Consider the following 16,806-nt stretch of genomic DNA (forward strand, 5'->3'; position numbering starts at 1 on the left):
GGGATTATATGAAGAGACAGAAGTATTTGAGTCAGCCAACATCCAACCTACCTACCTGAGTTAGTTCAAAAGCTGTGTGCGACTGTACCTAGAAGAATTGATGCTGTTTTGAGGGCAAAGGGTGGTCACACCAAATATTGATTTTTATTTGGATTTCTCTTCTGTTAAAGTGGCATTAAACCCTCAGATTTTTTAACATAAACCAATACTGTAATGTGTGCCTTACTGTAATCCATGGTTGTTTCCCTTCTCTTTGCTGCTCTTCCTTTTAAATCCTCATGTCTTCTCATGCTGGGGGAGAACTTCCCTTTTCAGCTGAGTGCCTCCTGTAGTGTTTGCTCAGGTTGAAAACCTACACAGACACCATGGGGGTGATTTACTAACCTAAACACACGCAAGCACCAGGTGTATGGCTGGACAGATTTATATATGATTCACCTTGCATTACCTGCATGAGAAGTGCAGATGGTTTACAAATGGTTTTACTTTTTTTTATGAATAAAATGTTTTACAAAAGTTCCAGTAGAGACATGACATTTCACATGGAGGTGGTGTCATAAATTTCCTTTCCATTTTCTCACGGTTAACATGTATGTCAACTAATAAATTCCGTTTTACGACTATTTAATCTTTTAAGCAACCAGGAGGGTAGGAAAACACTATCTAAAATGTGTTTTCCACTTTTGCACCCCTACCAGTTCCATTGATACATTTGTAACCAGCTTTGTTTGCGTTTTATTTTATTTTTTTTACTGATTTTCAAAAAGTAGCGCATGGTGCATATTTTGAGTAAAGCATTTACTTTTCGTCCATACTCTGAAAAAGGAAAATGTGTTTACACAATGAAGCTGTAGTTTAACCTGTCTAAGATAACAACCCATATCAAATACATTTGTTGCTTTTTCAGAAATGCTACAGTCTCCGAGTCTTGCTGGGACCAAATGGCAAATGAGACTGAACCTGTGACAAATGAAGTCCAGGTAGACTCCAGCCTTCTTCCTTTAGTAACTGGTGAAGATGGGGATCAAGTCTTTAGATTTTATTGGCTGGATGCTTATGAAGATCAGTACAACCAGCGAGGTGAGAATTATCATCTTTGAATGCCATGAAGGCAGTCCCTAGGCAATAGCACCTTAGAGTACAGACTCCAGAGGCTACTGATGATGACAGACCTAGGGTGTATGGATTGAATTTTATTTTAGTCAAATGACCTGCTGTTTGCATGAAGACGTAGAGCTGAAGAGGGCAGCAGTGGATAACTGATGTTTTTACTGACACTAATCAGTAATGCAGGCAATGGTATAGAACTGTAGGCACGTGTCCAAGTTTCCAATAGGAAACTATTAAGTATAGGCAATACAATTGCTAACTTTATCCCATGTGTTATACATCAGGCCCTTGGTGTTCAGTAAAACCTTACAATATTCAGCTTTATAAATATTCCACCCTAGTTGGATTTATTCAGTTTGATTGGAGTTCTGGCCCAGGCTTTTTTTTGGTTCCTAAACTATCGAGTTTTTCCCATCTTCTAAGCTGCTGGCACGAGATGAACTTTTTAATCTTTATTTTGCTATGGTAAATCCACTTGTGGCCAATAAAAATGGTAGTTTTTGTATCTTTTGCCCTCTTGTTGTTCCTTCTTGGGAACATGTGGGCAATTCAGATTTGTACTTGGGCTGCTTTAACCATACTAGGTATAAGGGGTGGGGGATTTTTTAGTCTCGATCTCTTAACCACTTCATGACTGAGCTTTTTTTTCAGTTTCTGTTCGTTAATGACAAACACTTTTTACATTTTTGCTGTGCGATTCTTCCACGGCAGTAATATACTTTCTTACTAAGTACACCCACACATGTTATATATAGATTTTCTTTTTTTTGTTCAATACATTTTTATTGGCATATAAAGTTAATAAAGCAAAACCGATGTATCCATTTCAGATGGTGGACTGAGGGGCACATACAATTAATGATCTTAGCAAGTAATGATTAATAAAATCTCATAAGTCGTTATATCCATTGCAGTGTGCATTTGTTATTTGCGATCAATCGTCGTAGGCCACCACCTGGTGGATATATGAGCCAGTCCAGCGAAACAGACTGGCGTCAGCCAAGGTTTTGGGGAGGCTTTACAAAAAAGAAAGGAGCGGAGGGTTATGTTCGGGAGGACTGTTGTACAGTCTGAGTGGAGGGGGACAGTCATAAAAAGGATAGGAGGGGGAAGAAGAAATAGAAGGCAAAAATGGGGGTGGGGGAAGTGGGGAATAGTGACACCTGGGAGGGTTATGTGGCGTGGGCCATGCATTATCGAGAAGTTGGGTTTCAAGTCACATTTCCAGCAGAGTTCTATCAAAGTTTGGTGGAAAGAAATTGTCAACCCATGGTTCCCATACTTTATTGAATTTGGAGAGGTTGTCGAGTAATTTTGGCAGTCAGCTTCTCGTTAATCATAGTCCAGTGGATTCTGTTTTTAACAGCTGAGATACTCAGGGTGTTTGAGAGCCAAGCGCTGCCTATAACCTGTTTCGCTGCTGTGAGCACATGGGTGAGGAGTTGGAATTCCTATTTGGATATATCGGGTGGCCTAACATTCAACAGAGCTTCACTTGGGGTCAGGTGTATGTTTCTCTTGGTGAGGGTGCTAGGCATCGTGTTCACTTGAGACCAGAGCCTTTGGGCGATCAGGCAGTTCCACCACATATGGAGGTAGTGCCCCTTGCTGAGCAGCCAAGGAAGCAGCTTGGCGAGCTGCCCAGTGTGACAGGGGCCAGACGACTGGGCACCATGTACCACCTGTACAAGACCTTGTAATTGGTCTCCACTGCTGTCGCATTGCGGGAGCAGGAAGACGTGGTAGCCCATATCTGTTGCCACGGTATTTCGTCCACCGCCAACCCCAGATCAGTAGCCCAACTGTTCATATATTTGTGGGTCGGGGGAGCGCCTATGGAAAGGAGGTTTGCATATATTAGGGAGACCAGGCCGGGCGAGTGAGGATCATCTCTGCAGCTCCTCTCAAATTGTGTCAACAAGGGACAGCCCACCGGGAAGCGAACTGTGGTTGTAACAAAATGTTTTATTTCTAAATATCTAAAGGTTTCGCTTGCCGGTAGGCGGTATGTAGTGCGTAATTGGGGGAATGTTTTAAAGCCCGTGGGGGTGATGAGCTTGTGGTGATGAGGGGTTATGTAGAAAAGAGAGGAGGGGCATATGGGACGACATCAGGCCTCCAGAGTACTTGACCCCCCATCCCATACCCTGAGGGAATGCAGAGTGATGGGATTAGTCAACGACTTCCTATCAAGCAGGGGTTAACCAGAGAAGTTTCTGTATTTGGAGGGGGGCTGCTATCCATCGCTACCCACAAAGGAGTTTCAGTGAGCCCATGCAATTTAGTGAGTTGTGATATTTGAGCAGCCTGATGGTATTTGGCTAAATTGGGGACCCCTAAGCCTCCCGCCCTACGGGGTTGGTACAGAATTGTTTTGGAGACCCGGGTTCTGCGACCTTGCCAAATGTACCTGAGGAGTTTGTACATGAAAGACGTTCATATAATGCGAGGGTACCGCTACTGGGAGTACTCGGAAGAGATGCAGCAGTTTCGAGAGGTAAGACATTTTGGCGGCCGTTACCCGGCCTAGCCAGGAGAGGGAGTAGGTGGACAAGATAGAGAGCAAAGTTTTAAGTTTACGGCGAAGGGGTGGGTAGTTAGCGTCGAATAGGGTGTGATAATCATTAGTGAGGAAGACTCCAAGGTATTTAAAGGAGAACTATGAGGTGAGTGCTTTTCACTCACCTCATAGTTCTAGCCGACCTGTGACAATGAGACTGTCACAGGTCGGCTCAGTAGATCGGGAGGTGAGCGAACACATACCAGGTTCGCCTCTCGATCCTGTCACGGCTCTCTGCTGTGACAGGGGGAGGGGCTGGATTCCCCTCTCCCCGCACCGATCTGCCAGCGCTGACTGGCGGAATGGACGGGGAGGGGGCGGGTACAGCTGGCTCTGCCTTTAGATAGGCAGAGCCAGCTGTCACTCACGCAGCTGGGCGGATCCCTTCTTCCGAGTCGGGAGTCAGGATCCGCTCCAGGTGCGGTGTCTCAGTATACCGCGAGCTGTAGCTCGCGGTATACTGATCTTAGGGTAACGGGAGGACGCTAGTTTGTGTCCTCCCGTTACCCTGAGGAGAACTATGGGGAAAAACACTGACCCCATAGTTCTCCTTTTTAAGTTTCGTTCTTTCCCACTGATATTGGAGCGTCAGTAGGAGGTTTGGAGGGAGATTAATATTAAGGGCTTTTGATTTTAGAGGATTAACCTGTAAGCCCGATAGGGAGCCAAAGGATGCGTGGAGGGCTTGGACATTGGGCAGAGTAACAAGTGGGTTAGATATTATAAGGAGGACATCGTCGGCAAACATGCTTAATTTGTAGTGGTGGCCCGCTGTAGGTAGGCCTGTAAGGTCAGGGGAAGTTCTAATGAGGTGTGCTAGGGGTACGATGGCCAGGGCGAAGAGGAGTGGGGAGAGTGGGCATCCTTGGCGTGTGCCGCGTAGTATCTGAAAGGGTTTGGACCTAATAAAATATGGAAAAAAGGTATAACAAAACCCCCCCCAGTTTTGATTATTAGAAATTTCCCCCGCTGCGCTTAGGGAAAGGAGGGGGCATGGCGATTGGGGGGGTGTGTGGCTGCGGTGCCAATGATTTTAAATGGCACCGCAAAATGCACCCACCCCTAAATGCAGGGAGCGACCCGGCTTGCGTTCCAGAGGCCGAATGCTCTGGAATGCAGACTTTGTGGTGAGGATCCGACCCTAATTAAAACATGCCTTAATACTGAGGCATCCATTAATGAACGGTAACCGCTAATCTCAGTAGTTAGCGGCATTCGGAAGCCCTGAATAGCTGCTCACGTACAGTGTACTTCTCCGAGCACTAAGTAGTTAATGGACATGTTTATTTATAGCTACTAGCTTTTAGTATACTGTTGCAGGGTGGGTTATTTTGTTTCTTCAAAGTATTAGTCTTAAAGTAACCATGTTTTGTTTTGTTTTCTTTTTGCCATACCATAGGTGTTGTGTATTTGTTTGGAAAAGTTTGGATTGAGTCAGCGGAAGCTTATGTCAGTTGCTGTGTTAGTGTGAAAAACATTGACCGAACCATTTACCTTTTACCACGTGAAACAGTAAGCTCCTCCCTTTTCCTTGATTTCAGCATTTTTACAGTTAAAATTCTTTTGGGGATTTTAGAAGTTCCATGATATTAAAGTGACACTAAACTCGGGATTTAAATCTTTAAAATTGCATTTAAGTGCTCTATTGACAAAAATGTTGCTTATTTGTGCACCATTCGGCTCTAGATTCCCAAATCATCTCTGAATTCATGCTGACACTGTCTTTCCTTCTGGAGGGTGGCTACTTTTGTTCCCCACCGCTCTAAGCTCACTCCTGCAAAGGACTATAATCACACATTAAGTCTACTAATTTGAATTTAAGTTATCATCTAAGGCAGGGGTGGCAAACACAAGGCCCGCGGGCCGAATCTTGTAATGTGGCCCGCACACAGGGCCGGCGCTAGCGCAAGGCAAGATGGGCACTTGCCTTACGGCGCCAGGGAACAGGGCGGAAAAGTTGCCCGATCGAGACCAGACTCTCAGTGTGAGGGCTGCCGCGGCGGGCGGAATCTGAAGGATGCGGCGCTGACCTGTGCAGTGCAGTCTCACGTCTCAGACTCAGTGACACTCAGTCTCACTGAGTGTCTCGTCCTTCCTTGGCTACGTCAGTGAGTGACGTAAGGCCCCGCCCCTGGTTCCCCTGGCCGCTCAGCCACATGTGAAGGACTGGAGCGAGGGCTGCAGGAGGCGGAGCAACGGACGGACCGGACCAGCAGGCAGTGTGGCGGCAGTGGCGTCATCCTGGAGGCGACGGCAACCTGTTGAGGGACTCGGGAGCGCCCGGTGCACAAATTTTGAAGTTGGAACCGAGCGAGGAGGCGATTTCACCCTCTCTTGGTGACCCACGGTCGGACTCGTATCGGGAATCGGGATCGGGAGCTGGCTGAAGTGGGAGCGGTATGTAATGTTACAAAGACAAAGTGCACGTGGTATGCTGCATTGTATTGTATTTTGTATTGTATTGTGCATTGTGTATATATACAATATATACAATATACAATGCACAATACAATACAGTATTGTATTGTGCATTGTTTAATATCTTGTGCATTGTGTATTGTATAATACAGCGGCACAATGGAGAATACCAGCATAATGTAATACCAGCATAATGTAATAATAATGTATTATTGCTGGGATTTGTAGTTCCTCTATAACTGGTCAGTGGTAATCTGCATTGCGCAGTATAATCATTATACAGCGCAATGGAGAATACCACCAGCTATAGAGGACTACAACTCCCAGGAATAATATAGAGCTGCAATAATTAGTCGCTTTAAAATCGACCAATGGAAAACGTTGTCAATGTTTTCCTGGTCGATTTGTCGGCAAAAATTTTAATTTCCCGCTCGCCTCTCACGCCCGCCTGTTCGCAGCCCCATACACGAGTTACGCTGCCTACGCCGCGCTCACCACACAGGCCGGACACACGCCCGCAGAGCTGCCGCCGCGACTTCCAAGGGTTCAGAAACAGGTAAGGGGGACCTGTTTTAAAGTTTCCTGTTTAAAAAAAAAAAAGCGGCACACTGCAGAACACCAGCAGCTATAGATGAACACCAAATCCCTGCAATAATATATTAAGCAGCCTGTATAATTTATTATTGCTGGGATTTGTAGTCCTCTGTAACTGCTGGTATTCTGCATTGCGTTTTATATAATGTATTATTGCTGGGATTTGTAGCCCTCTGTTACTGCTGGTATTCTGCATAAGTGTATAGTGTGTGTGCGCGCGCCGGGGGGGTGGCAAAATGCACCTTCGATATCACTTTACAGAGGTAAAGGGACCATAAACTACAATCAACCCCAAAATGTCCAAGAAACCGGCCCTTTGAGGGTAACCATACTGCTGATGCGGCCCCCGATGAATTTGAGTTTGCCACCCCTGATCTAAGGCCTTTGAATGCCTTGTTTAAATGAACTATTGCTTGTCTGAAAGTAAGCATGTACAGCAGCCTTTCTCAACCTGTGTATTGTACTTTGGAGGAATCTTAAAAAATGTTCTAATCTCTGTGTATCTGAAATGATTTTTTGATTTACAGCTCACTGAATTAGTGTGATCTTGTAAATTGCAGATTTAGCAAAAAAATATTTGTAGATAATATATGGAAAAAAAAAAAAAATCTTACCCCTTTGCAGTTGTGCACTGTGCACTCTAACTTTCAATCGTTGTGCAGTGCAAAACGCACTCTGCAAACCAAAAGAGAATTTATGTGGGGCTACGTCTTCTGGATATTTTTGGATAAGTATTTGCAGTTTGTGGAGTAGTTTAGACTTATTGACACCTTCCCACAAACTTCTTTTACTGGATTACTTTGCATCACATAACAGGCTACAATCCTTGATGTTCTGGTTTGTCCTCATTCATCAGTACTGATCGGTTAGCTGTAATAACAAAAAGAACTGCATACAAAAGGTGGCAAGCAAGAAGGTCCTATCATCTCTCACAAGGTGTATTGCTACGCATCTTCCGCTGGTATAGCACAAAAAAGAGAGGGCAGGGACACATGCAGGTATACTGGCATTAAACATTTCTGGAGAGTTCCATTTTATAGAGCATATATATCAAAAAAAGGGAGAAAGAGAAAGAAAGGGGCTTTGTGGTGACCACTGGAGAATAGCAGGGAATTGATCCAATAATAAAGTCAATTGATTCATATATATAATAAAATTCAATTTTTAATGTACTCAATTCATAATGTCTATACATATAAATCTGCTAAAATTCATCCATATAAAAAACCATAAATATTCATATATTGGTCATTGCCCTCATTGTATTCATATCTTATTTGCATGATTAATTGTACATAATTGTTCTATATATCATTAGTTCAGCCATGATTCTGTGCTTGCTCCAGTCTTCAACGCGTTTCGCCGAGGCTTCGTCAGGAAGATTTGGAGAGGTTAACTTAATTATTCTTTTTCCGGTAATTGAATATCCATCTGCAGGGAGTCTCCCCACCCAACCAGGAGACGGGAGCGCCGGGGGGAGCCAGTCCGAAAGCAAGGAAGCCAAGCATCCGTCCCAATCGTACCTTGTACTGGTGAAGCTCCTCGGACTGTCAGGGGCAATTCCTTCTCTCAGAACCTCCCTGCTATTCTCCAGTGGTCACCAAAAAGCCCCTTTCTCTTTCCCCCCCCTTTTTTTTATATATATTGCATATATAGGGGTGGTGTCCCAGTTTGTGTGATGGTTCCTAATTTTTGTATTACAATTATAGAGCATATAGTGATTCGCCCACAGTATTTTTAGTTTAAGGTGTGTGTGTTGTGTGTGTTCTCTCTATATTGGAATTTTTTTCAGGGCAAGAAGTGGTTCCAACTCGAGCATAAGCATGGGTCACAGCATTAATAACCACTAATGCAAAGAGCAGAGCACAGCATGTTTGGAATTTAGTCAAAACATTTAGACTTTTTATACCTGCATAAGCAAAATTTTGGTTATTGATTGCCCCCATCCCCTGCTCACTCAGAGGGGACAAGGCCAAGGGAAAAAAGGAAGAACCCAGACAATCTCAGCGGTCAATTTCTCTATCCCCATAATGCGATGAAGTCTACATACTCACACCCTAATCCATGGGAATGTGGAAGACTTTAAATATTTAGGGATTTGGGCAACCACTGCATAAAAGAAAGCAGAGGAGACCTCCCTTTGGTTGCCTTAAACGTAAACAAGAAGAATAGACAGCAAGGCTTATGGTTATTCCTTGCAATCCGTACCTGTCATTTGGCTGCACAATCAAAAAGTATGGCAATAGGGGCAAATAAGGGGACAGGACCACCAAATGTGAAGCATGGTTCCCACTCAATTTCCACATCTCCCAGCAGCTACTAGAATGCAATGGGAACATCTTGTGTATTACTGCTGGACACCTATACCAGCTAGTTAAGATCTTAAAATGTGTTTCCTGTGTTTGGCTTGCTGTACTAGACTTGAATGTGAGAAGAGAAAATTGTATTCAGTCCAAATCTAATAAATATGTAGATATATACTAATGTATGTGGTTGTTGTTCATACATATATTTTTTTTCCCCACCCCCAGAGAATCCAGTTACAATCAGGACAAGATACTGGTGTTCCAGTGACCATGATGAATGTTTACCAAGAATTCAATGATCACATTGCAGAAAAATATAAGATAATGAAATTCAAATCTAAGGTTTGTGGTTTTGGGTATTTTATGCTGTTCACTTGTCTTAGTTCCGTATAGGGTACAATGAATCAATAAGCTTAGTGAAAATACAGAGAATTATCGCCATTAACCTTACATGGTTGTTGTACATTAAAAAAAAAATTATGGCTTTATTCAATTGTTATTCCTAAAGTGCAGGAGTGGGGAACCTCCGGCCCTCCAGCTGTGGTGAAACAACAAATCCTATGAGGCATTGCAAGATTCTCACAGCCACAGGCTTGACTCATCCTCACCTACAGCCTCATGTCTGTGTATCTGCAGTGTACGCATTGCTCCCTCTTTCTGCTAGTCTCGGGAGATCTGGAGTGAGATTTGGTAATGCCACTACACTGCTGCTCACTGTTGATCGTGCCGGTGACTAGGAATGCACCGTTACTAGTATCTGTGCCGATCTTGAGTATTTGAGCTCGTTCGCGCCAAAGTGCTCTTATACCGGAACTTCTGTTCAGAGGGAGATCTTTTAGATCTCCCTCTGACCGGCAGTACCGAGGGAGCATGGAGCCGTCTTCCTTTCCAATCAGAAAGCCTGGCGGCAGTTTATGACCTGCCTTCCTGATTGGCCAGGAAGCCAGCTGCACTTGTTGCTAGGCAGTCTGGCTTTCTAACCAATCAGGTTAGCTGTAATAACAAAAAGAACTGCATACAAAAGGTGGCAAGCAAGAAGGTCCTATCATCTCTCACAAGGTGTATTGCTACGCATCTTCCGCTGGTATAGCACAAAAAAGAGAGGGCAGGGACACATGCAGGTATACTGGCATTAAACATTTCTGGAGAGTTCCATTTTATAGAGCATATATATCAAAAAAAGGGAGAAAGAGAAAGAAAGGGGCTTTGTGGTGACCACTGGAGAATAGCAGGGAATTGATCCAATAATAAAGTCAATTGATTCATATATATAATAAAATTCAATTTTTAATGTACTCAATTCATAATGTCTATACATATAAATCTGCTAAAATTCATCCATATAAAAAACCATAAATATTCATATATTGGTCATTGCCCTCATTGTATTCATATCTTATTTGCATGATTAATTGTACATAATTGTTCTATATATCATTAGTTCAGCCATGATTCTGTGCTTGCTCCAGTCTTCAACGCGTTTCGCCGAGGCTTCGTCAGGAAGATTTGGAGAGGTTAACTTAATTATTCTTTTTCCGGTAATTGAATATCCATCTGCAGGGAGTCTCCCCACCCAACCAGGAGACGGGAGCGCCGGGGGGAGCCAGTCCGAAAGCAAGGAAGCCAAGCATCCGTCCCAATCGTACCTTGTACTGGTGAAGCTCCTCGGACTGTCAGGGGCAATTCCTTCTCTCAGAACCTCCCTGCTATTCTCCAGTGGTCACCAAAAAGCCCCTTTCTCTTTCCCCCCCCTTTTTTTTATATATATTGCATATATAGGGGTGGTGTCCCAGTTTGTGTGATGGTTCCTAATTTTTGTATTACAATTATAGAGCATATAGTGATTCGCCCACAGTATTTTTAGTTTAAGGTGTGTGTGTTGTGTGTGTTCTCTCTATATTGGAATTTTTTTCAGGGCAAGAAGTGGTTCCAACTCGAGCATAAGCATGGGTCACAGCATTAATAACCACTAATGCAAAGAGCAGAGCACAGCATGTTTGGAATTTAGTCAAAACATTTAGACTTTTTATACCTGCATAAGCAAAATTTTGGTTATTGATTGCCCCCATCCCCTGCTCACTCAGAGGGGACAAGGCCAAGGGAAAAAAGGAAGAACCCAGACAATCTCAGCGGTCAATTTCTCTATCCCCATAATGCGATGAAGTCTACATACTCACACCCTAATCCATGGGAATGTGGAAGACTTTAAATATTTAGGGATTTGGGCAACCACTGCATAAAAGAAAGCAGAGGAGACCTCCCTTTGGTTGCCTTAAACGTAAACAAGAAGAATAGACAGCAAGGCTTATGGTTATTCCTTGCAATCCGTACCTGTCATTTGGCTGCACAATCAAAAAGTATGGCAATAGGGGCAAATAAGGGGACAGGACCACCAAATGTGAAGCATGGTTCCCACTCAATTTCCACATCTCCCAGCAGCTACTAGAATGCAATGGGAACATCTTGTGTATTACTGCTGGACACCTATACCAGCTAGTTAAGATCTTAAAATGTGTTTCCTGTGTTTGGCTTGCTGTACTAGACTTGAATGTGAGAAGAGAAAATTGTATTCAGTCCAAATCTAATAAATATGTAGATATATACTAATGTATGTGGTTGTTGTTCATACATATATTTTTTTTCCCCACCCCCAGAGAATCCAGTTACAATCAGGACAAGATACTGGTGTTCCAGTGACCATGATGAATGTTTACCAAGAATTCAATGATCACATTGCAGAAAAATATAAGATAATGAAATTCAAATCTAAGGTTTGTGGTTTTGGGTATTTTATGCTGTTCACTTGTCTTAGTTCCGTATAGGGTACAATGAATCAATAAGCTTAGTGAAAATACAGAGAATTATCGCCATTAACCTTACATGGTTGTTGTACATTAAAAAAAAAATTATGGCTTTATTCAATTGTTATTCCTAAAGTGCAGGAGTGGGGAACCTCCGGCCCTCCAGCTGTGGTGAAACAACAAATCCTATGAGGCATTGCAAGATTCTCACAGCCACAGGCTTGACTCATCCTCACCTACAGCCTCATGTCTGTGTATCTGCAGTGTACGCATTGCTCCCTCTTTCTGCTAGTCTCGGGAGATCTGGAGTGAGATTTGGTAATGCCACTACACTGCTGCTCACTGTTGATCGTGCCGGTGACTAGGAATGCACCGTTACTAGTATCTGTGCCGATCTTGAGTATTTGAGCTCGTTCGCGCCAAAGTGCTCTTATACCGGAACTTCTGTTCAGAGGGAGATCTTTTAGATCTCCCTCTGACCGGCAGTACCGAGGGAGCATGGAGCCGTCTTCCTTTCCAATCAGAAAGCCTGGCGGCAGTTTATGACCTGCCTTCCTGATTGGCCAGGAAGCCAGCTGCACTTGTTGCTAGGCAGTCTGGCTTTCTAACCAATCAGGAAGCCGGGCAGCATGTAATGACCCGCTTCCTGATTGGTTCAGGAAGCCAGGCTGCCTAGGAACAAGTGAAGCCGGCTTCCTAGCCAATCAGGAGGCTGGGAGGCGGCTCATGACATGCCACCCGGCGTCCTTATTGGCTAGGAAGCCAGCTTCATTTGTTACTAGGCAGCCTGGCTTCTTGACTAATCAGGAAGCTGGACAGCACCTCATGACCCACTGCCTGGTTTCCTGATTGGTCAGGCAGCCTCGGCAAGTTGAAGCCGGTGTTCTTTCGATAGAAGGGTCATGATCCGCCGCCCGATTTCTGATAATTGGGGCACACGGCATCGGTATCGGCGAGTACCGGGAAAAAAAATATCAGTACTGATACAAAAAAACGGTATCGGTGCATCACTACTCGAGACTTGACATGAAGAAGCAGAAGGTCCTGTCTCTGCTAAGATGGCTGCCTCCACACAAAGACCTTGCAGAACAAAGCACTTTAGATCAGTAATAGGGAAACATCTGATGCAAGGAGACCACAGGCAATGCTGGTGACTCATTCATGGAAGCTGTGTCCAAAAAATAAGGCAGAAGGACGTTCATCTTTAAAGTGAACCTCTGCATTTAATGTGCAGTTATTTTTCCCAAAGATCATGGAAGATCACAACATAAACTCTGCAGTTAATTTTTGGTAGCTAGCAGCTTAGAAAGACCTGCAGTTTGTTTAAATTAAAGGGCTGCAAGCTGCCAAGATTCCGTTTTCATATAAAAGTTTCAGTGCCTGTGTCTTGAACTTTGAAAATGGCGTTCCCCACAATGCCCATAGATACAGAGGCCCACTTAAAAGCAGAGTTTATCTATTGATTTCATGCAAAGCCCTTTATTTTCCTGCTTTTATATAGGGTGGAAGATTGCAAACTATCGCATTATAAACTGTTAGGGACTGCTGTAAGTTGCACACATACAAGCACGGTTGATCCCTGAGCCATCTCCTTTTGTAAAGTTAACACAGTGTTATGTGATGATGGAAAACAAAACTAAATCTTATTGCCCAGTCTAGAGTCAAGTTCATTATTAACAGCTAGTGCTTTTTATATGTAGAATTACTGGTTCATTTTGTCTCTTAATTTTAGAAAGTGGAAAAGAATTATGCATTTGAGATTCCAGATGTGCCAGCTAGCTCCGAGTACCTAGAGGTTCGATATTCTGTAAGTAGTACTGCCAAACATACAGTAGCAATGTTCCATGCTGTATTTCAGAAGCATATACACTGCTGAGTGATACCTATCCTGCTAAACTTTTACTTTACTCCTTTTATCGTATTAAGAATGAGAACCAGGTTCTTACAAGCAGGGTCTAGGTGATATTTCACTTCTATAGTTCTCTATTTACATGCACACAAGTAAATGTGGTACAATGTTTCGCTGAGATGTCCGATGTAATGTCATTGTCATTATTCACATTCACAGATAATTGATCATCACCACTTATTACCACGTTAATGTTTCTCTAGATGCTGGTACAAATTGGAACCTATTATAGAAGAACGGTCTCTGTAGCTAAAGGCATACGCCAAGCTGCTGACCGACACGAAGTGCAGGCTCAGATTTTACACATTTTCATCACACTTTTGCTAATTACATGCAGAGCATAAGGGTAGATATCTTAAATGGCAAATTAACTATATGCTGCTTTCTTTCGTAAACGTCTGCAAGTTCCGTTTGACCAACATCTGGATTTTCCATTCTCCAACGGTGAATGCACAACTGTGGCATTGGCCACATTTGTAATATGCCCATTATTACCTTCATGGGCACTTATTGATTCCCCCTGCACCTGCCACCATGTGATATTCTAACATCTGCGAATAGTGGGGATGAATGGCTAGTTATAGAGTGTAATCCAGGCCCCCGACTGTGCTTCAATTCAGCTTTTGTTCATAAATATGCACCATAGTGTTTGATCATGGTCCTAGATTTGTTTCTGAACTTGCAGTAAGATAATGAGTTGGAAATGTCCGGCAGTGAATTTTTGCCCATCTCTGGTTTCCCTAGTCTTTTCTGTTGTCAGATTTGAGCAAACCTCCACGTTTTAGCAGTTATATTCTATTAATCATTTGTTGTCTGTGAATATGTTTAAATGCAGAAATAAGCAGTGCAGACTATCCCTGAGCTGAAAGGTGGCAGCATTGTGGTATCTAGACTCCACATTAAATCACAAATTTCTTACTGATTTCTTAATATTTTTCCATTTTAACTTTGCACTAATCTTATTTTTAAGGAGATTAACAATTATTATTCTTTATGAAGTTTATCCTGACACAAATTACCACACCTAATTTTATAGCTCTTGAAAGTAACTACTCCAGGCAGGGGGCGAGTGAGCTGCTAGCTGAGAAGAAAAATAGAAATTGCCTGTGATTGTTGGACATACAATTTCCAGGCTAATTGTTTCCTTTTGACTAAATTTATTTTATGATATGTTTTGCCTTGCAGGCAGACTTGCCCCAACTTCCTCAAGACCTAAAAGGAGAAACATTTTCACATGTCTTTGGAACAAATACTTCAAGCTTGGAGCTTTTCTTGCTTAGCCGGAAGATAAAAGGGCCCAGCTGGCTAGAAATAAAGAGCCCACGTAAATATATGGCTTCTTTCTGCAAATTTAACACGCATGTTTTTATATATATTTTTGCTTGACCTTGAGCTCTCTGCAGGCATTTCGCCTACTTGCTTCATTTGGAATTGTTGTAAGTGCCAAAGTAGAGGATTAAAGGGGCATTTTCTATTGCAAGCTGATTTTTATTTAATTTTATAGAGTGCTGCTCATAATGAGGTATAGCAGGGTGTCTGTTATGCCTTATCTTGGTGTACTTGTTAACTTTACAGCATCTTTAGAAGTAAGATTTTTTTTTTTTTTAAACCGAAAGTAAGGTTATATTTTGAGCATGTACTGTAGGTTGTACTTTTGTTTTGTTTCTATACTTACTTTTTCAATGGCTGTTGCTGTATGTATTTTTCCAAAATATTTATTTTATTGATTTTTCGAATTTCAAAAATCAACAAAAACAGTTCATATACTTAACATAGTACATGTATTATATATTGTCCCAGTCATATCATTCCCTCTACATGTTTACTGCCTTATAACATAAAAACAAGACATAACATTGAAACCTTTCTTCCTCGACCCCCCTCCCCGTTGCTGTGTTTGTTTTTGAAATGTTGACTATTGGGCTTTGCACTTTTATGGCAATTTTGGTGTTTTTTTTCATAGGCTTTTAACAATGTTATTTTCCTTTTTTCCCCTATTTTAATAAAAATTTAAAACCCAAAGTGTTAGGGCATGTGCCATTATGTATACAGAGCTGTTGATACAGTTTCAGAGAAACTGTAACTACCAGGTCCTGTTCATGTTGCAGAAAGCCAAGTTGAGTTGTTCCCGCTTCATTAATGAGAACAGTCAGAGCATAGAGCCAGACACCAGTGTGTAGTAAAAAAAAAGCCATATACAAACTTTTTCAATGCAATGTTTAAGTAATTCTACTTTTGTTGAAAAAAAAAAAATCAATCCCCTCTGGGTGATCAGTGTGCATTGCAGAGATTGTAACCAACTTTGTTTCAGTTTACTAAACGTTGTTGCAGTTTCCTACCGGTTTCTGTTCTGAAGAAAAATCTATTTTTTGGCGGCATGCCTTTTCCAAACAGATTCCCGAATGGGAGGGTCCGGGTTCATTTATAATCAGCTGGTGGACGTTCTGTGTTGTAATGAGGAAAGGTGCAGTGTCTGCATCTACTTAGTAGTAATTTATCCCTTAGGGCCTTTTCGCACGACGTCCATTTTCTGTGCTGACCTGATCCGTACGCTCCTGCACTAAAAATGCATCCCAATGTATCCCTATGTGTTTTATGGGCTACAGTTCTCACGTGCGCAGTCCGTTAAGGTTGCGACAGAAAAATACTGCATGTCACATTTTGTACGGTCTGGAAATGCAAAATGCGTCAAACACACTGCAGCTAACATACTGACAGCCCCACTCCAGCAAAAAAGCTGGAACGCATCAAAAACGCGGCAAAAACACATAGCACCGCGTCTGCAGATCCGCACCTGATCAGGACCTGAAACTCATGTGAACAGGCCCTCAGGGAGCATCTCGCCAAAAATTAAAATCCTATTGCAAGATTGCCAAAAATTATACTTGTATCTTAGTGCAGACTTCTGGGAAAATAAGTCAGCCAATCACAGAAGCAGGAAATATGTCCGAGTTCTGTACACCAACTGTGTACGGAATGCCTCCAAGTCGCCATATTGCATTGAAATTTTTTGACTGATGTAGAATTACAGGGGCTACAGTTTTAAATGGAAAGGCAATTTTTAATGAGATTAAATTAAAAAAAAAGGCATATATATATATATATATA

The 16,806-nt window shown here is 42.5% G+C and overlaps 1 protein-coding gene across 1 annotated transcript in view; it reads left to right on the forward strand.

Annotated features, from left to right (window-relative positions):
* Positions 1-16,806, forward strand: part of POLA1 (DNA polymerase alpha 1, catalytic subunit) — a 282,895-nt gene that overhangs the window by 30,801 nt on the left and 235,288 nt on the right. Inside the window, exons 10-14 of the mRNA XM_018561137.1 lie at positions 908-1,080; positions 5,070-5,182; positions 9,214-9,330; positions 13,522-13,596; positions 14,884-15,022. Of these exons, the coding sequence (XP_018416639.1) occupies positions 908-1,080; positions 5,070-5,182; positions 9,214-9,330; positions 13,522-13,596; positions 14,884-15,022 (617 nt within the window). The remainder of the gene's footprint in view (positions 1-907; positions 1,081-5,069; positions 5,183-9,213; positions 9,331-13,521; positions 13,597-14,883; positions 15,023-16,806) is intronic.

Source organism: Nanorana parkeri, unplaced genomic scaffold (assembly GCF_000935625.1).
Source record: "Nanorana parkeri isolate BGI_ZX_2015 unplaced genomic scaffold, ASM93562v1 scaffold503, whole genome shotgun sequence".
In the NCBI taxonomy this organism is placed as follows: Eukaryota; Metazoa; Chordata; class Amphibia; order Anura; family Dicroglossidae; genus Nanorana; species Nanorana parkeri.